We start from the raw sequence: 21,524 nt of genomic DNA on the forward strand, positions 1-21,524 counted from the left end.
GCCAACCGGATCCCCCGGGATCCCCAAAGTAGCTTTCGCCCGACGCCTCAGACGCGGCCTAAACTGTCGCCGGCCCTTCCGTAACTATGGCGACGCGGCGGCTTTACACAAGTTCAATCAAGCCCGGCTACCATTGGACGTCACCTGAAATAGGGAGGCGGGCTCGGCTTTGCGCTCCCCGTATGATTGGCCAAGGAGCTGTCACTCTTAAGCGAACGACATCCTCTGCTTAGGAGGTCGTTCTCGGCGCGAATCAAACCAGAAGCGAGATTTGCACAAACAGAGGATGGGTTGTACACAGTGGGTAGCCGTGTTAGTCTGTCTGCAGTAGTAGAAAAGGGCAAGAGTCCAGGAGCACCTTCAGGACTAACAAAAATATTTTCTGGTAGGGTATGAGCTTTCGTGAGCCACAGTTCTGAAGAAGTGAGCTGTGGCTCATGAAAGCTCATACCCTACCAAAAAATATTTTTGTTAGTCTTTAAGGTGCTACTGGACTCTTGCCCTTTTCTACTAGAGGATGGGTTGGGTAGTGTGGTTCTGGGAATCCTGGCGGCGAGGTGATGGGGATAGCTGATTCTGCAAGAAACTAAATGCCTCCTTGCCGCCTTTATCCTCTTTCAGGCCTGAATGGGGGCTTATTTTTGAGTTTTGAGAATTCGGATGGGGGGAAATGTACATCTAGAGAGCGGCAAATCCAAGGCAAAACCTCCCGTGCATAAATGGCCAGTTGATATTTAAAGGACTTTTTGCCCCCGGAGGGAGGCATAAATGCAAAAGCAGCTTTAAAGTGCACTAAACAAGTCTGTAACCAGACATTTTATGGCAACAGAATATACTAATCCGGGGGGTGGGGGGAGGTAGGACTGCCGGGTAGCTGTCTAAACTAACACAGTTGTGTGTGTGAAGTGCCGTCAAGTCGCTTCCAATTTATGGCTACCCCATGGGAATTATTTTGGTGAATCTAGTGATGTCATGGGGTGGAACCTTGTGATGTCACATTCAGTTGTAGCACTTGAACACATAGCAAGTAGCACTTACTATCACATGGAGATTTGGGAGTGGCGGGGAGGGACTTCAGTGGAGTTCCACAGAATCCACCCTCCAAAGCAGCTATTTTCTCCAGGGGAAGTGATCACTGTAGTCTAGAAACCATTTGTAATTCAGGAAGGCAACCCTATGACTAAACTGAGGCTATCGTATTTTGGTCACATTATGAGAAGACAAGAGTCACTGGAAAAGACAGTCATGCTAGGAAAAGTTGAGGGCAGCAGGAAAAGATCAAATGATCAAATGAAGCCTGAATGGACCCTAGAAGCTAAAATGACTAAACTGAGGCTGTCGTATTTTGGTCACATTATGAGAAGACAAGAGTCACTGGAAAAGACAATCATGCTAGGAAAAGTTGAGGGCAGCAGGAAAAGAGGAAGACCCAACAAGAGATGGATTGACTCAATAAAGGAAGCCACAGCCCTCAGTTTGCAAGATCTGAGCAAGGCTGTCAAAGATAGGAGGATATTTTGGAGGACATTGATTCATAGGGTCGCCATGAGTTGGAAGCGACTTGACAGCACTTAACACTCACAACCCTATGAATGTGTACAGTCTCAATCATGTTGTGGTGTATAGATGGGCTATTCATCACAATTAAAAATAACACGGAAATGTGTCAAGTACAATGTAATTGAGCTGTTTAGTGCCAGACTATTGCTTCCAATTTCCATTTTATATGTGCCGTAGTTTCCACAAGCAGGCATTCATGGGTGTCTTTGAAGACGCTATTACGTCAGGTGTAATAGGTAGGCCTGAGAGTTCAGCCTGCAACTCTGAGAATGAGCCCCCAAACCTCAGATTTCAACATACAAAGCTTCCCACCCTAGAACTGAATTTTTTTTATCAAAATGGGAAGATCTGTAAACACATATGAAATATATGAATATTTCTTAAATAAGATATATAATCTTAGCTATTAATTATCACACAAAAACACTGCAGAATAAAAACCAAGCAGAATAAAAGAGTCACTAAAGTATGAATATTTTATTGAACAAGTAAGCGTTGGAGGCATTATTTAGAACAATATAACAAAATATCAGCCCTGCATAGTATTTGAATTTTAAAAAATCATCTCCACTACATGAAAATGTACCTTTTGACAGTTCACTTTAGTTTGAAGTAAAAAAAAAACCTCCAAAAAACTGCTTCTGAAACTAAATATAATGCAAACTATATATGTCGGTCTTTGTATGTGAAATTGTATCACTAAAGGGTAAAGCCACATTTTTATCTCCACAGTTGAACATTCAGTTGGCCATACCATGGCTTATTCTTTAAGTAAGCAAATAACACAGGGGGCACAATCCAGTTAAAGATAAAGCTTCAGTCCTATGCACACATACCATAGAGCAAGTTCCAATGACCACAGTCAGTTTCCAAGTAAGCACGCGTAGAACCGGGCAGTGAATCCCACTGTTCTGCCTGTGATTTGACAGTACATTCTTATTGCAATTCTGCTATGGTAGTTGCAGAGCTGTAAGATAGCAATTAAGGTTGCAATCCTGAAGGGGGAGCAAAGCTCCTTAGGAGCCAGCGTGACCCCACACCAGCATCCATGGCACTTTACCATGGTGCAAAGTGGCACCTACGCTGGCGCTGGGGAGCCACGCCAGCAGGAATTCCTGGATGGGAAAGTCTGCGCTGGCGTGGGTAGGGGAGTGTTCCCAGGGCATTCCAAGAGGCAGAGCTGACTTTAGTCAGCTTCCAGACCCCTTTCAGCCCTGGAACGCCCCTTGTCGCTGCGGCATTGCTACGCCACCTTTTTTGGTGGTGCAGTCCCATTCTTTTCTATGGGGGATTTTTTTGGTTTTTCCATTCCACCCCCCTTTTTAATTTTTGTTTTGTGGCTGGGAAGCTTCTGAGGAGGCTGCACAACTCCCAGCCGGTGCGTATCCACCCCCCTCTCAGGAATGGGCTTCCCGTCTCTACACCAACACATTTTGAAGATAAGGTGACTTCAGTGAGTCAGTGCTGTGATACTACTACAGTGCGCACAACAGCAATGCTGGTTCAACTCTGCCCAAGTATGGGCTAGAAACAGGGCTCTGGGGTCTGGCAAAAAAGGATCAGGCTCTAACTGAAATTTTGAACTTTCAGTCCATAATCCTGCTCCCAATATTGGCATCAATATTTCACTTTACCATATCTTTTGGCCACAGAGTACAGACATATTTGTTGGTGAGCTTCAGTCACACTGTTCCAATCATTGCTCCTTCTTCTTAAACACTCCTTCGTAAACTCATGACCTCTTTTGCCTTGCTTGATCATAATTTGGCCAATTGAAGCAGCGCAAACAAAAAGTGCCGAGTTCTACTGTAACTGTCAATGGAGGATTGGTGAGTAGTGTCTCAGTGATGAGAACCTCAAAGTGTGGATATAAATTGAAGGAGCAGAATGGGATGAGACAAAGAAACTGGCACCACAAACTCATGGGCACATACTCTGCTGCTGCTGAGCATTAGAAGAAGAAGAGTTGGTTTTTATAAGCCAACTTTCTCTACCGCTTAAGGAAGAATCAAACCGGTTTACAATCACCTTCCCCTCCCCACAACAGACACCCTGTGAGGTAGGTGGGGCTGAGAGAGTGTTACAAGCTCAAGGTCACCCAGCTGGCTTCATGTGTAGGAGTGGGGAAACAAATCCAGTTCACCAGGTTAGCCTCCGTCACTCATGTGGAGGAGTGGGGAATCAAACCTGGTTCTCCAGATCAGAATCCACCACTCCAAACCACCGTTCTTAACCACTACACCACGCTGTACTCTGTACTGTCTCTGTATCTCTTGACTCTTTGGGCAATCTCCAACAAGTGGTGAGGCAAAGATGGTTCCCCGCTCCCAGGTGCTTTGTTGTGGGGTTGCAAACTTTTTAGCAGGGCTCCTGCACCTTTACAAGCCACTTATCAGACAGTTCTTTGACCTGTCATGGGCATGCAGAGGGAGGAAAAGTACAACCCATGAATCTTGCTGTGATGCAGCTTTCAAAGGCACTGGAAGTTACAATAACAGAGATGCCAGTGTGGTGTACTGGTTAGAGTGACGGACTCCCCATTCTGCTATTCAAATCTCCACTCTGCCATGGAAGCTTGCTAGGAGACCCTGGGCCATTCACACACTGTCAGCCTAACCTACCTCACAGGGCTGTTGTGAGGGTAAAATGGAGAATGATGTAAGCCATGTTGGTCCCCATTGAGGAGAAAGGTGGGGTATAAATGAAGTAAATAAATCTGTCATACTTGCACTCAGAACCTCATTGGTGCTGTTCTATAAAAGCTCAGACTGTTTCACAGCTGTGTCTCTGTGTAGATGGGATCCTTTCCTACCATAACTTTCAGGAAGGTTCTCTTACAGGGAATGGGCTGAAGGATTCTCCACTCTGACTCATTTTGCTCTGGGAAGAGCAGGTTTCTCAGGGTTCACAGTCCCCCAATCACTGTTGGTGCGTTAAACCATGCATTTAGGCTGCTTGACAGGATGGAAGATGGTGGCATAGGATGATAATCAGCAGACAGTGACAACAGCCTTATGAACATAACACGTGCATAGCTGGATGGGAAAATATTAAGTAAAATGAATGGCAGTCTGAGACAGCCAATAATAATATTCTCTCAGAAGTTGTGTGGGGACTTCTCCCAGCCGTCTCTATGGGTGACTTCTTGCAGGTTTTGAACTTGGGACCTCAGACATTCTTTATCTGTGCTGTTACAGAACTAGGGCTTTCTCTGCAGGCTTTTGAACCCTGATGTATATGTTGTCACCACATACCCCATGAAGTGTACTTTTCTGGTATGCCCCTTTGGCTGTGTCATTACAGAATGTCTTGCATTGTGTTAGGTGCAGCTTCAAGACCTACTTCCTTTTGTTTTGCTATTGTCACGGTTGTGGTTCACCAAAACTTATCTTAAACTTATCTTTTCCCCTGGCAAGACACAACCTCCCATTTTCTGTTTCCCTTCTCAGTACCATTTCCCAGTGAATTATTTGAGAGATGACAATATTATTTTTGGCAACATGTCTTCATTTGTTGCTTGTCATACTGGATCCTTTCTCCTTGCCTTGCAACTCCCCCCCCCCAAAAAAAACCTCTTTCTTCCAGAGATCTTGCTCTCCCAGTGGAATCTGGCCCCTTTTTCTAGGGAGGTTGCAGGTTCTTCCTGTGTGTTTCCTCTCAAGTGATATATAGGAATGCTCTTCCTTCCCTGAGTTTCCCTGTGTCCTTTCTTGTCAGAAGGGTAAGTAAGCTGTTTGCCTCAAACACCGATCTATGAGAATCCACATGTTGGCTATGGGGCATCATTCACAACTAGTGGCAGTGTCACCATGATCTCTGTCATTTAAAATGACTCTATTTTCTTTTCCTATTTCTTTACTGGAAGAAGAGAGTATATCAACAAAAACTATGCTGATGTTACACCAGCTCTAGCAGGCTGCCAGTGCACTGGGACCACAGGAGCGCTCTGTAAATCTTTCCCATTGATTCCAATGGGACTCAAAAGCACTTGACTTTGACTAGATTATGCGAAAAGTAATTTCAAGTAACCTTTCACTGAGCTGTCTGAACACTAGTAACTACATTCCACAGAATCCTGTTCACTAGCATGGTAGAGAACAGATTTATGTTGTTGTTTTTCTTTGTTCAGTGCAAAGAATATTCAAATTTTCTTAAAAAAACAATTAGCAATGCAAGATAGTTCATATACAATTGCATCTTAATAAATGCAAAGTATGGTTTATAATACACAATAAATAAAACAGAACTTTTTTTGCATTTAAATTCATAAAAGTTTCTAAGACTGTATTTCAAACAAAGCTGTACATAAAGTTATAGAGTGCTAAAAATCTACAATATAGTTTTCAAGTATAAGATAAGTTACTTAGAAATATTATTGCCAATACTTGTGCTGTGGTCAAAGTCCCAGGGTTAAGTTAGGTCACGTAATTCTAGGTCATTCACATCTCAATATATTTGGGCTGAGTTTCTCACTCAGTTTATGTATGAGAATTGCTAACTCCTCTGTTGCTTGAGACTTATCTTCCAGAAGTTCATAACGAAGACTTGAAATATCTTGTTTAATTTCCTTTAATTCACCTGTGGAAATAAGGAAAAGAAAGATTTAAGAGATAGCTGGTTAAAGATACTTTTAAGTACTTACATTCTGTTATGGTGCTTTCACCTAAAACAGCTGTTATTTGACATTCTCATTTTATGATGATGAATCATATACAGTGTTAGATTACAACTGTAGTCTTTAACAGATTAATTAGCATGTTTACAGAAATGTCTTACTGCATATTGCAGGTTTTTTCAGGGAATAATATTAGTGCCAGCAGCAAGCAATGGCCTTTTATGCACGGGTTGTTTCCGTGGCGATCACACACACACACACCCCGGACTACTTTGGGGCTTTATCTTCATTATGCACATCTTCTCCAACCTTTAGAAGTCACTTCGCTCTTTCCCCGCATTTTCCAGATGCTGCCACAAACAGCATTCAGAAAAGGCGGGGAGAGAGCGAAGTGACTAAAAGGCTAATGATGCCAGCGTACTAGAATGTTGAAGGTGTTGCTTCCTTGGACACAACACATACATGTTTTCCTTTTCCTGGAACCAAATTCCTTTCTTTTCATCTGTTTAAAGTAGAGCCAAATTTGATTGGGGAAGTAAATAGGGGAATGGCACACTCATTCCTTTTAGTTTATGTTATGTATGCAGCGGTGACTATGGCTTTCCCTTATACACACACACACAGACACCTAGGAACAACTGAAAGAGGTACTGTTCCTTTGAAACCACGCATGGTATTATACCCAGCTATTTTCATGCTGTAATACAGGAGTCCCCAATGTAGTGCCCATGGGTGCCATGGCACCTGCTGACACTTTTCCTGTAGCCCATCAAGTGTTTTTAGAAAGTGGGCAGGGCTACTTGGGGCTTTTGCTCAGCAGTAGTTCTGATTGACTGCACAGATTTTTTAAAACGTTGCTTTGGCAGCAGCTGCCACTATGGCACAAGGATCTTCACTGTGTGACTGAAGGTAAGCTGTGGTAGCCATTCTGTAGCTGTGCCTGCCACACTGTGTGAGAATTCCAAAGGTGCCCACAGGCTTAAAAAGGTTGGGGACCCCCTGCTGTAACAGGATGTTGTTTAATTGAACAACTTGATATTAACATTTGAAATGTGACATATAATAGTTGGATCCTTTTCCTGCAGCTTGAACAAAGAACAAAGTTAAGCATTTCACAGTGTAATCGTAATCCTAAACAGATATACTCAGATTCCTACTCAAGTCTACTCAATGCTCTCAGGAAAGTGCCTTTAGGATTGCTCTGTTAAAAAAAATCTAACATTTTAAATTGAAATCCAAGGGTATTGACAGGGCAATTTTAAAACAGAATTATATCATTCTAAGCCAATTGCTTTGGACTACACTGTTAAATGTACTTCACTTTCAATGGATTTACCAAAAGTAAGAATTATCAATTGGAACACTCTCAGTTATCTCAACAGTTTGTATGGGACTTGATGTCATTGATGTCAATGGACCTAGAAGGATGTAACTCTGATTAGGATGGCATTGTAAGCACCATAAGTAATGTAGCACTGAGCTATTTTATTCAAGTTTACTGAAGATAAACTCTGACTTTATTTAAATCAAATGCATATAATTAGAAAAAGTTAGAGGTCACGCAAATAATCAGCAGAAAAATCCTATTAAAATGTGTGAATGGGAAAAATTAATTTCAGTGTATTCAACTGATTTCAGCCTTGGTATTAATATTTTTAGCATCTTCAGCACTGAGATAGCAACATTTCAACAGCCCTAATTAATCCTGACATCAACACTTAGAAGTAAGTGTGACATGTCTGAAAGAAAGATGAAGAATTGTAAGAGTTGACAAAAGAAATAATTAGCATCAACATTCAAGTCTTCTTATTGCAGTTTTCAGCGCAGGGTATATAGCAATTAACTAACAATACAATTTGAAACTGGATTAAAACAAATATGTGCTGTTATGCCAGACACTCAAATGTCTCAGAGATGTTTGCTCTATTTCTTGAAGAAACACACCAGAAAGATCGTTTGAATGAGGACCAAATGAGATCTGTGACAAGATCTCCCAACCTTTTTGGGGGGATGCTTCAAAAAAGCCAAGATATATGTGCCTATGCACATGAGAATTGTATTAGGGTGCAGTTTAGGATTGGAGGAGGGTGATTTCCTCCATTAGTTCCCCCTGCTCCAAGACATTAGTCACAGTGAGTTAGAAATAAGATCTGTCTTTCCCCCACCCCAACTGTACAAACGGCAGCTTCAGGGGAACAATTTTAATGAAGGATTAAAAACCCGACCCTGCATCTATCTGATTTACTTCTCCTGGGGGCTGTTTTGAAATTTTAAATACATCCCATTGAGTGATCCAGTTATGAATCTTTTGCATAATGTGTATTCTGGCCTTCCCAAGCTCTCCGTAGTTCGAGGGAAAGCCTGTGCTGTGGTTAAGGATATTCTGTTCCAGGCAATGACTTTTTTAGAGAAGACCATGTAACAATCCTTGTTTTGTTCCACAGTGCCTATAACAGCCAGTGGACTCGATTGCCTCTCTTCCTGAATTGTAAAACATGAGTAATCATAGTTTCCTTTCTATGCAGTTTATTCTATCTATTTAAACATATTGACACAGCACTACCCAACACATTTTCAGAGGGCTAAAAGGACAGGTCTTCTGCAAAGAATATTTGATAAGATGCTGCTATTAGTTTATCAGAACAACAAAGGAAATTTTGTTGGCAGTGTTTTGTAGCTTGCTCTGAAACATCCAGCTGCAGTGCAATCTTAAACAGTTACACCCTTCTAAGCCCACTGAAGTTACTGCATTATAGTCTGACTACACTATAGACAATTAAAAAGGTCCTGCGATTGTAGAAGTAAATTATTAAGTCTGGAGTGCCTCTTACCTTCATTGACTTCATCATTTTCTTTATCCACTTGTGCTTTCAAAACATAACGTTTTATAAGTCTCTTCATGATTTGCTGTGTTGGGGGAAAAAAGAACAGTGCTCATCAGGTTCATAATATTATCAGTCTAGGGATGCAATATGATGCACTATTCTATTTTTATCTATCCTTCCTGCAAAGAACTAAGGATGGCACATATGATGTTTCTTCTCCTCTGTGGAAGTAATTCCCACTAATATTAGTGGAATGGGATTTAATTCTGAGTAATTATGGTTAGAATTCCAGAGGAGCAGTTGTGTGCAGGAGTGTAGTGGCACCTTAAAAATAATAAAATAAAAACTTTAAAAAATCTTATCCCAGTATAAGCTTTCATTGACTTGTTAGTGTTTAAGGTGCTAATAGGCTCATAGCCACCCTGAGCTCTAGTTTGGTGGGGGGAGGGGCAGGATAGGACTATAATTAAATAAATGGTTAGAATGTGGCTGTAAATCCAAAAACATGTCTCTTGCAGTCGAAACAATACATAGTATTACAATTCAATATTTTTGTCACAGTTCTTTTATAACCCTACCCTGACCAGACCCAGTTTAGATCATGACCCGCCCCTTAACTTTAAGCCTTAAACCTAAACAATATCTGCACAGATCTTAATTAATTAAAAAAACAGTCCATCCTAATTTTGTCACATTTTTTTAATAAATATTGTTATTGGTTTTCAGTATTAAATAAGGATACAGGGAAAAAGAAAAGGGAAAGGGAAGACCATCAGTTATACAATATTTGACATTTAAAAAAAATGCTAAGTCCTACCCCCTTATAAGGTTCAAAATTACAATCATTTATTAACGTAGTACATTTGATCGTTGATTTAACTTTCTTTTGACTCATAAGATTTTGTTGTTATTTTTTGATTTTAATATATTCATAGAAGGAATTCCATTTGTCTTTATTTGGTCTGAGTGTCTTTTTGTAATGTTTCTGTTAAGTGTGCCAATGTTATATATTCGTAAGCTTTATCAATCCAAGTTTCGATTTTTGCTATTTTATCTGTTTTCCACAGTGATGCTAACACTGTTCTTGCCGCTGTAATTAGTTATTTTAGTATGACCTGTTGGTCTTTACCGCTTTCGTCAGGTGTTTTGCTCAGGAGGAATAGTTTAGGATCATATGTTATAGGTTGACTGATGATAACTTCTATGTTCTTAGGAATTTTCCTCCAAAGTTTTTGGACTGATGTACATGTCCACCAACAGTGATAAAAGGTGCCTCTAGCTTTACGACATTTCCAACACAACCCCGATGTCGAACTGTTCATATTCTGGATATCGCTCGGCGTGATGTACCACCTATGTAACATTTTCAACCAATTTTTCTGAATCCCTTGGCAGAAGGTGAATTTAAGATTTCTACGAAATAGCTGTTCCCATTCGTCTGTTGTTATAATCTCATTAAGATTTTCCATCCATTTAATTTGACATGACTTTACTTGTTCGTCTTCTGTATCGTGTGTCAGCAATAGCTTACATATTTTACCTAGTAATTTTGTCACATTTTGTGATTTAGAGGAGGCACCAAAGGGTTAACTCTTTTTCAGTAACAGGATTTCTTTTGTATCTCCAAAGCTCTTGCCAAAGAGTCCAATCAACCACAAATTCCTTCTTCTTTGATCATTTGGTGGAACAGGATGCATAACTAGATGGTGTCAGCTCTTGACCCAAAGAACCAGAAATCACCACAGAGACAGTTAGAATCCAAGCAGATGGCTTTTACTGGTCAAATAGGCAATACAGTGCATATAGGATAAGATGACAGCTATGAGGGTCTTGCTCGTTAGTTGGCAATATAAAGCTTGAATAAGGCGGGAGATTACAGAACACACAAAGCATAAACAGAGCACACTTTCCCAGGGGTAGCTTTCCCAGGCTTTGGTATGTGAAGCTGTCCTTGAAGTCTGGACGGTTCAGCAAAGGAACAGAGGCAACAGAGAAACCGAGATAACAGCCTGACATCCTGCTCCCCTTAAGGCCCCCTCCCATCCTGCAAGGGGGCTGGTCTGTCTGGGTAGGCAATGTGAAAGGCGTTGACGAGCTTGGGGGCGGAGACATCTCGTGCGCGAACCCACTCGTCATAGGCAGGGGGGAAGTGTTTCCAGCGAACTAGGTATTGTAAAACTCCATGGTGAATACGGGAGTCCAGGACCTTGGAGACCTCGAAATGTTCTTCCCCCCCCACCATTATGGGCTGTTCGGGAGGCAGTTCTGGATGCCATTGCGGAGAAGCAATATGGGGTTTCAGGAGGCTGATGTGGAAAACGGGGTGCACACGTCTTAAGGTTTTGGGGAGAGATAGTTCCACCGTGACAGGATTTATGATGCGAGTGATGGGAAATGGGCCAATGTACTTAGCGTTGAGTTTATGGCATGGGCGGGTGGAACGCAGATTCTTGGTGGATAGGTATACCAGGTTACCTACTTGTGGGTCCCCACCGGGGGACCGATGCTTATCGGCTTGTGCTTTGTATAAGCGCTTGGCTCGGGCAAGATTGCTAATCAGCCAGGGCCATGTAGTGCGGAGGGTGTGTGCCCAAGAGGCAATGTCGGCATCCCCCTCCCCTTCCACAGCCTCTACAGGGGGGATAGGACCGAAGTCCTGTCCATATATTGCATAAAACGGGCTGAAACCAGTGGATTGATGTACAGCATTATTGTAAGCATATTCTGCAAAAGGTAACAGTTCTACCCAGTTATCTTGGTGGTAATTGACATAACAGCGCAAATAACATTCAAGTACAGCATTAACACGTTCGGTCTGGCCATCCGTTTGGGGATGGTATGCACTAGACAATCCTTGCTCCACCCCCACCAATTTGAGAAAAGCTTTCCAAAACTTTGCAACAAAGCTACTGCCGCGGTCGCAGATTATTTTGCGCGGAAACGAATGTAGTCTAAAGACATGTGACACGAAGACGCGGGCCAATTTCTGAGCGGAGGGGATCCCTGCGCATGGAACCAAATGTATTTGCTTAGAAAATAAGTCAGTGATAACCCACAGTACAGTTTTCCCCCCGCTGAGAGGGAGATCCGTCATAAAATCCATAGCAATCACTTCCCAGGGTTTGGAGGGTATTTCAAGCGGTTGCAGTAGTCCTGGGGGTTTGACTGTGGCGCAAATAGGACAGCTGCGAATAAAAGAGTCAATATCAGAACGCATTCCCCCCCACCAAAACTGTCTGCGCAACAGGTGAAGGGTCTTTAGAAACCCAAAGTGCCCTGCGGTTTTCATTCCATGGGCCAAGTGTAAGACGTCTTTTCGGAGCGCTTTGGGTACATACAATTTTGAGTCTTTGTACCAAGAGCCCCCTTGTTCAACAACACCAGGAGGCAGGGTGTGATCAGAATGTTCCATAAGGCAGTGTTCCCGCAGGGACTTTAAGAAAGAATCGGAGACGGGAACCCCCCCCCCTCGTTCAAAGTAGTAGTAGGAGTAGGTAGGGGGGTCGGCGAGGGGGAAACGCTTACGTGTTGCGGTGCATAGACTTCAGGTGGCTGGGCGGCCGGTTGAGTTGGAGGAGTCGGAGCTGGAGCCGGAGCCATCGCGGTGTTCCGTTGAGGAGGCAGGAGAGCAGCCGGTAGGGTTGGAGGGGTTTGCCCGCTGGTGACTGTGTGTTGTCGCTGGGGTAGCGTTTGGGATCGGGTTTGTACAGCCAATACGGGCAGGGCTTCTCTTTGTGCGGGCGTAAATAAAGAGTCTGTTGGCCGATCGAGTTTTGCCGGGTATTGAGGCAATCGGGAGAGAGCATCCGCGAGAACGTTTTGTTTTCCTGGGACATGCTTCAGGACAAAACGAAACTGAGCAAAGAATTCCGCCCAACGTTGTTGTTTTGCGGATAATTTATGGGTTCCTGTGAGGGCGGCCAGGTTCTTGTGATAGGTCCAAACTTCGAAGGGGACTTTGGACCCTTCTAGGAATTGTCGCCAAAGAGTAAGAGCATGGTGAACAGCTGAGGCTTCTTTCTCCCAAATAGGCCAGTTCAATTGGGAGTGCGCAAACTTCTTAGAGAAATAAGTGCAAGGATGAAGGAGACCATTAGGTCCTTTTTGCAGCAGGGCCCCCCCCCATAGCTACGTCGGAGGCATCGACTTGCACAATGAACATTTGATTAGGGTCTGGGTGCCGTAGCACCGGTTCTGATGTGAAAAGGCGTTTGAGAGCTACAAAGGCGGCTTGGCATTGAGTAGTCCACAGTATTTTAGCGGAGGGCAATGTGGCAGAGTTTTCTTTACCTTTGGTTTTTAGAAGGTCGGTGATGGGCAGTGCTATCTGGGCGAAGTTTGGAATAAATCCGCGGTAGAAATTAGCAAAGCCCAGGAATTGTTGTACTTGCTTGCGGTTGGAGGGAGGTGCCCATTCGAGGACGGAACGGACCTTGTCCGGGTCCATGCTAAGGCCATGGTGGGAGATTATGTATCCCAAGAAAGTTATTTTGCTCTGGTGAAATTCGCATTTAGCCAGCTTTGCGAAGAGTTGGTGGTTGCGTAGGCGGTGCAGAACTTCTCGGACCAATGTGACATGCTCGTCCATGGTTTTTGAATAAATGAGAATGTCGTCTAAATAAACCACCACCCCGCGGTATAGTAAATCATGAAGGATTTCATTGATGAGTTGCATGAAGACCCCCGGGGCCCCTTTTAACCCGAAGGGCATTACAAGGAATTCAAACATTCCAAAGCAGCTAGAGAAGGCAGTGAGGGGTTCGTCCCCCTCTCGGATGCGGACGCGGTAGTAGGCTTCTACCAGGTCCAATTTAGAAAAAATACGTCCTTCTTGTAGTTGTCCCAAGATATCTGAAATTAGTGGTATAGGATAGGCGTTGGTTTGAGTAACTGCATTGAGTTTTCGGAAGTCAATGCAGAGGCGTAGGTCGCCCTCCTTTATTCGGACAAAAAACGCGGGGGCTGAGTTGGGAGCATTCGATGGGCGAATGAACCCTCTGGCAAGGTTTTTGTCCAAAAAGTCCCGAAGCACAGTGCGCTCGGAAGTGCTCATTGGGTAGATTTTACTTTTGGTTAATGTGCAGTCCTTCACCACTTCAATTGCACAGTCAGTAGCCCGGTGAGGGGGTAAGGCATCACATTCTTTAATGTTAAAGACATCCGCGAAGTCTTGGTATATTTCAGGGAGGGCTGGTGTTGATGGGACCTCGGAGAGTAATGCCGAAGCGGGTGGAGACAGCACCGCAACTTGCTGTCGGTGCTGATCGCATTTAGGGTTGTCAAAGGAGATTGTGTTCGTGTCCCAATCGATACTGGGACAATGACCTTTAATCCAGTTAATTTTCAGGACCACCTCGAATCGAATAGGGGCTATGGTAAAGTCGATTTGTTCCCAGTGGGAGCCAATTCCCATCGCCACCCCTATAGTGCGATGATCAACTGGACCCCCTTTGAAATGGCTCCCATCCATTTGGGCAAATTGGACGGGGGCTGGTAAAGCCTCGGACTCGACTTTGAGTGCTGCGAATGTGGCTGCGCTTATGAGAGTGCGACTGCAACCAGAGTCAATAAGTGCTTTAACGGGTAGTTGGGGGCCACCTTCGTGATGTTGTAGAATGGCGTCTACATAAACGGTGGTTTCTACTTCCTTTACTTTGGTGGGAGCTGTCGGTTTAGCAGGAGAATCTGCAGAGGTCTGTGGAGACGCTCCACTCACCACAGACCGGAGCCGTTTTTTGACAAATCAAGGGGAGATTCCAGGTTTAAAGCCGGAGAAGTCCATGGGTTCTCTTCGTCCGAAGAGGGAAAGTTGTCCCACAATGGGGCACTTGTAATCCGAGACCCGGCTGGGTCAGTTGATGCAGGCAGGACAGATGAGTCTCCAGCGTGAAGTGAGGAGGGTGTGGGTCTTCCCGGCGCTGCGCTGCGGGTGGCCGCGGTGCCTCTGCGTTGCGGTCGTCCCCTAGCTCGAGTTGCCGTGCTGGGACGAAAGGGTTCAGGGCGGTACGGGCAGACCGCTGCAAAGTGGCCCTGTTCCCCACAAATGAGGCAGGCACCCCTTTGGAATCGGGTTTCGCGCTCCTGGGGTGGACGTGTCGGCTTCCGTATAGCGGGGGGTGGTGCCTTGGGCTGGGGCTTTTGGGCGCTTTTCTCCTTGTGTTTTTGGCGGACAAGGGAAATAAAGCGCCGGCGGCTTTCTACTTCTTCGGCTAATAGAATCCAATCCTCGAGAGTGTCGGGATCGCCCCGCATGTACGACCAGTTCAGGACGTCAGGGTTTAAGGCTTCCCTGAAATGGTGAATTAGGGTGGCCTCGGGCCAGCCCACAATTTTGCTCGCCAGTCTTTGGAATTCATCGGCAAACTCTCGGACTGGAGTAGAGCCCTGTCTTAGTTGTAGCAGCTCCGCTTTGGCCCGTTCCCCCAGAAAGGGGTCCTCAAACCTCCTACGTAAAGCAGTCATGAAATTGTTGAGGGAACGGATAGAGCGGGATCGGGTGTCGAATTGGAGGACCATCCAGTCGGCCGCTTTGCCTGTCAGAAGGGAAGCTACGTAGCGCACCCGGCTGTCCTCGGTAGGGAACAATTGTCCCTGTTCTCGCATATAACTGTCCACCTGATGCAAGAAACAGGGTAGGGCTTCAAGAGATCCATCATACGTAGTTTTCAACTTGAGTTGTTTCCAAGGACCGGGTATGGGTTGACCCGGTTGCACAGGTGCTCCGGGTGCAGGTAGAACGGGAGCTCCGGGAGGTGGAGGTGGTGCAGGAGGTTGGACTGGTCCCCCCTGACCCGGTATTGGGACGGGCTGTGCTTGGGCTATCAGGGCTTGCTGCAACTGCCTGTTGTCCTGCAGCATTTGTTCCATTAGCTCTTGGAGTTGATCGACGCGGTCGGACAACTCTCGATATTGGGCTCGTAACAGGTGAACATCCTCTCCTGGGCCGCCGGTACGATGAGGTTTACTTGTCCGGAAACTCGTGGCCCATTGAGAACTGTCCCCATATAGGTCCTCGTCAGCAGACTCTCCGGAGTCTTGGCGTCGGTCTGCAAGGCGGCGTGCGAGTTGGGTCGTGCGCGACGGGACAAACACCGGGGAAAAAGACAGACCTAACGGAGGGCCGCTCTTTACAGTGTCCTTAGGGCGACCGCCGGTCCGCGCACGATCCGCAGCCAATTGTAACTCCTTATCCTTTGCGGCTTGGGCTTCGGCCGCCGCCTTAGCCGCTTCAGCAGCTTCATCTGCGAGAACCTTTCGGGCTTCGAGTTTCAGAGCTTCAGTTGCGGTAACGTGCGGTAAAAGTTCTGTTTCCAGGAGTGAGAGTATGGGGTCGGGTTCCCCGCCCAGCAATGGTTGTATCCGAACCGCGATAGCGGGTACGTCGGCCCCAAACGTCGAGGCCAAACGTTGGGCCAAGGTGGCTACTGTAGTATCCTTTGTACAATCCGCAAAGAGGAGGGCCGTATGGACAGCGACCCGCTTGGCTTCAGCTTGACAACTAGCTGCATCGGGTATCAGGGAAAGACCTGAGGCTCCTGCCATGGTACCTTTTCCCAAGGTAGTAGGGGCCGTGAATGGGAGAGACTCACGGGCAATAAGTTCATCCAATAATCCGGTTAGTACCTGTAAGTCCTCAGTTGCCAGCCGGGCATCATCCAGCAACTGATCAAAATCCTGGAGATCTAAACGAGTATTAGTATCATCCGAGGTTAACATCCAGAGAACTTTCACTAGAGATTGCCACTGTGTCTGTACTAGTCCCTCCAAGCGGCAAGCCTCTAGAGTAGTCCTAAAAAGTTCAGCGACGATGTCCTGTAGAAGGGTAGGATCCCCACATGAGGACTCCAGGGTTCCAGGAAGTAGTAATCCCGGTTCACTCGGAGAGCGACCTCCTAGCTCCTATCCGAGTGGCAGGCGAACCCTCCAGGGCTCCAGCCTGACTAGGGGATCGTTGAAGAAGAATTGTAGTGATAGCTGTCATAATGTCAGCTCTTGACCCAAAGAACCAGAAATCACCACAGAGACAGTTAGAATCCAAGCAGATGGCTTTTACTGGTCAAATAGGCAATACAGTGCATATAGGATAAGATGACAGCTATGAGGGTCTTGCTCGTTAGTTGGCAATATAAAGCTTGAATAAGGCGGGAGATTACAGAACACACAAAGCATAAACAGAGCACACTTTCCCAGGGGTAGCGTTCCCAGGCTTTGGTATGTGAAGCTGTCCTTGAAGTCTGGACGGTTCAGCAAAGGAACAGAGGCAACAGAGAAACCGAGATAACAGCCTGACAGATGGACCATTTGTCTGACACAACATGGCTGGTCTCTAAATGTCACCTAGCGCTTACAAGGTCTTTCAGTTGCATCTGCTTAATATGTATAGCATAGGAACTAAATTAGAAACTAAATTAGACCATCAGTCAATCTAGATAAGTACTGTCTATTTTGGTTTGGCAGAGTTATAGAACATATTTTCTCATTAAATATATTCTTTGGGGTTTTTTAAGCACATACAGAATTTGCACTAAAAAGTGGACCCTACGAGACAGTCACATCTATTGGGCTGATTCACCACTGTATATAAACTGGCCAATAACTAGACAGGATCTGATCTATCTTTTGTACATGTCCACCTAACAGAGCTTTGTAGATGGCAGGGGACCCCCCCATAGTACTCAACAGCATCTTTTAGGTTTCCTCCCTTCTCCTCCAGTGGGCTCACAATGGAAAGCAAGTGAGCCTCTCCCATACACAGATCGCACAGACCTGCCTCACTTGGGATTTTGCACCCTGCAGGAGGCTAGATCATGTCAATACACAGAGAATAAATTGTTACAGTGTGCCACTATATCTTTGGAGTGACTTCTAAATATAGCATAACCACTCCTCCCAGTAACATTCCATGCCGAAAGATCAAGGTTGATTTGACATTTAAATAATCACACCAATCTTGCACTCAGATTGCCGCAAGCTCTTTTCACCACAAGGTGTCAGCAAAAAAATTTTTAAAATCCATTACACTGTTTCTGAGAAGTAAGGCTTTTCCCTCGTCCCCCCAACCCTTGGAATACTGCAAAATTATCATCCAAATTGAAGAAGACAACTGGCAAGGGTGACACGATGACAACTCAAGTTATTTACCCTAGTTATGATGAGTGATCAGGGAATTTGGGACGTTTTTGCTGTATGGAATGCATGGCTTGGCAAGCAAAATTAAGGTACCAAAAAAGTGCAGAAATAATGTGCCATCATGGAATTCTCTGCAAAGGAAGGCTCGCCTGTCTCCTGTTGCCATCTTCTGCCAGAAGACTTTTCTGTTTCCTCTGACATTCCTTCAGTGATCCCTCCTAACTGCCCTATGTTTTAAGTGCAGTTTTCATGGTTTTGTATGGGTATTTTAGCTTTGGTTTTAATTGTTTTAATGATGTGATTTTATTTATTTGTTTTATTTTATTTACTGTAGTTGCAGTCCACCTTTCGAACTGAGACTGAAAGAGGATTACACAGTGTTAATAAAAAACTGTCCTAGCTAGGATTCAGGTTCCATTCGTTCCCTCTGAGCCATTCAACCACAGAAGTCAAGCAGTGGCTCAAGACTTCAACTGCAGGGCCAGGAAGTTTGGATAGTAAAATATAGAGCCGGATGTCATCAGCATACTGATAATCCCCAGTTCCAAAGTTCCAAATGATTTTTCATAAGAGCTTTAAATAGAGATTGAATAGTAAGGGGAATAGGACTGTGCCCCGTAGAACCCCACAGGACAAGTCCCTCACTGATGACAATTGGTCTCTGATAGCAGCTCTTTGAGACCAATCTATAGGGAACAATTTAAACAAATTCAAAGCACATCCCCTGATACCTACTTCTGCCTCCAAACATTTCAATAAGATGGCGTGTTCCACTGTATCAAAGGATGCAGATAAATCTAGAAGGAGCAACAAAGAGGCATGGCCTTTGTCTACATTCAGCTGGATATCATCAACTAAGGCTACCAGTGCCATATTATGTATGTTTTAAATCTTGTTAGCTGTTTCAGGGACCCTGATGAGGGTAGAAAGGCAGGGTATAAATTTTGTAAATAAACAAACAAAATTGGTTAGCATCCAGGCATCACCTGGATGCTAAAAGCACTTTTCCATATGCCAGCCTCTAAGGTCTATGGAGCTAAAGAGGAACTGGAACCAGAAATACCTTGGATCCTGCCATACTTAACTACATAGGGCTTGTGGGCTTGGGAGGTGGTAACCTCTACTAAGCCTCTCCTAACACATCTTTGGATGTGAGGCTAGGAAGATCCAGGAGCAGTACTTCAAACTCCCTTGTTTCAATCATATCAGCAATTAAAGATCTATTGTGTGCATTTTTAATTCAGAAAATAAAAACCTCATGTAGCATAAGGCTCAAGCTCAGATCTCAGTCAACAATAAAAAAGAAGTGTATTGTAAAATATTTTATATCACTGTCTCTGAATAATATGCTTGTTTATTTATGCAGATTGCTATTTGAAATAAACGAATCACTTACATTTTATTCACTGATCTTTTTGAGATGGAATACTTTAGTTAGGCAATTTTTCTGCAATTCAACATGCTCCAAATGGAAAATGGTATCTAAGGTCCCTAATAATTATAACAATTCCATTCTTTCAGAATTTAAACTGTTACTTTTTATTTTGTTGTATTAAATGTTACATACAAAGAACTACAGAAGAACAAAATTTAATATAACTACTCATACACCAACCATATCTTAAGCAATAGCCAATACCTGTGGTCTATGTTTTCTAATATTCCCACTGTATTCCAATGAACAATTTTAATTGTTCCAACAGTGCCAAATAAATAACTGCTTTTTCCCAAACCTTGTATAATGTGGAATGTTAACAGTAGCCTAATATAGTTTTCTTAGCCACTGCTCAGTAGATGGGAGCTTGTGTATTCAGTATTTTGTTATTGATATTCATGTAGAAATTTCCCACTACTTTGTGTTTTTTCTTGCTGTTTTTAAGATAACCTAATTAAAATATCTTTGGCTTCAAAGGGGGACAATACCCAAAGATTTGTTTTATGACCACATCTACATTTCTTCCAAAAGCACTCCAGATTTTTGCTCTTTGAACTCAAGAGAGAACAAGACCAAAAGCACCCTGCAGCTGTTGTATTTTCACGTCTGTGAGTCAGCTGAATCATAAAATCTTCCAGGTGAATTAGTTTCATCATTCAATATCTCAATTGTCGTAGAAGATTTATAAGGTAGACTGTAAACATGTTTACTCAGAAGCAAGTTTTACTTATTTTAATTGCATGTTCATGATCAAGTACATTTGGGGGTGGGATCCCAAAATGTTCCTGTATTTGCGGGTATATTTTTCAGAACTTCTCTTCTAAGCAGGGGCTTCCACAGAACATCCAAACTCACCTGTTTAAAAAGTGGGGGGGGGGACACTAGGACAATGAATAACTTCCCTCTTACATGATCTGTGCTACACAATTCAAATCTGTAACAGCCCAATATGTCCGAAGAACGGAAACGTGTAGTTTATTCACATAAACATGTTTGTAAGAGTTGCAGGATAACTACTTACCTGATAGCGTGTGGGCTGATTGAGAATGCTATTAAAGCTGTGCGATTCGAAAACCCTCGAGTTGGATTGAGAAAAGAGGTTAAGCTAGGAAAGATAAAACTGAAATTAGAGTATGGTCAATGGAATTTACTGCAGTAACTTGGAATCATTTTGATATTGATTACAGAAATTATACAGAAAGTGTTCAGCATGAAACCAATTGAGCTTTGATTCTGCAAATTCCTTATATGGATATTTACTTCCAGCTTCAAGAATGTGCCAAAGAAGATGTATTTTAACTATTAAAATAGTTATTTTATTTTAATTATAAACTGTACTGGGATCATGAAGAATACTGTGGTTGGAAAACACTTTACTGTTCAGTAAATTTGCTTACACTAGCAAGCATCCCCTATGTGCTAAATCTGAGTACTAAATTAAGTGCTAAAGTGGGCTTTCAGCCTGCTAACGGGCATTCAATACGGCTCACAATGAGAGAAAATTAAATTTAAAAATGCTTTAAATTATGCTATTTGATAATTAAAATAACAATTTATTATTATTTTAATTCTTTTATTTAATTCTTTTGGTTATTTTATTTTATTATAATTTAACTGAGATTTCATTTTTTTAAAAACAAATATGACTATGATACTGAAAACAACCAAAATAGGTTATTAGTAGAGGACCCTGACATTTTTACTGTAAACCTTTATCCTCTCTGCCACTAGTAAAAAAAGGGTTTGACTGATAGTGAAAATATTGAGCCGTTGCCAAGTGGAAAATGGTTGCCACGAGTTCCTCATGGGCCAACAGGGGAGTATTACAAATGGGGGAAGATAGATGCACTACAAAAAGAGGACTCACACTGTGTTCCTTCAACCACAGGGGCTGAATTCAGTTTCCTCCCACCTTTTGTCATGGACTGCTCTGGTTTAGCACGGGAAGAGGAGCCCTCAG

At 43.6% G+C, this 21,524-nt stretch overlaps 1 protein-coding gene across 1 annotated transcript in view; it reads right to left on the reverse strand.

The window, feature by feature from the left end:
* Positions 1–5,701: 5,701 nt before the first annotated feature.
* TRPC3 (transient receptor potential cation channel subfamily C member 3) overlaps positions 5,702–21,524 on the reverse strand; it is a 69,162-nt gene continuing 53,339 nt past the window's right edge. The window contains exons 10-12 of the mRNA XM_056855199.1: positions 20,586–20,669; positions 9,007–9,082; positions 5,702–6,138 (exon numbers count right to left, since the gene is read on the reverse strand). Of these exons, the coding sequence (XP_056711177.1) occupies positions 5,996–6,138; positions 9,007–9,082; positions 20,586–20,669 (303 nt within the window). The 3' untranslated portion in view covers positions 5,702–5,995. The remainder of the gene's footprint in view (positions 6,139–9,006; positions 9,083–20,585; positions 20,670–21,524) is intronic.

Source organism: Euleptes europaea, chromosome 9 (assembly GCF_029931775.1).
Source record: "Euleptes europaea isolate rEulEur1 chromosome 9, rEulEur1.hap1, whole genome shotgun sequence".
NCBI classification, from domain to species: domain Eukaryota; kingdom Metazoa; phylum Chordata; class Lepidosauria; order Squamata; family Sphaerodactylidae; genus Euleptes; species Euleptes europaea.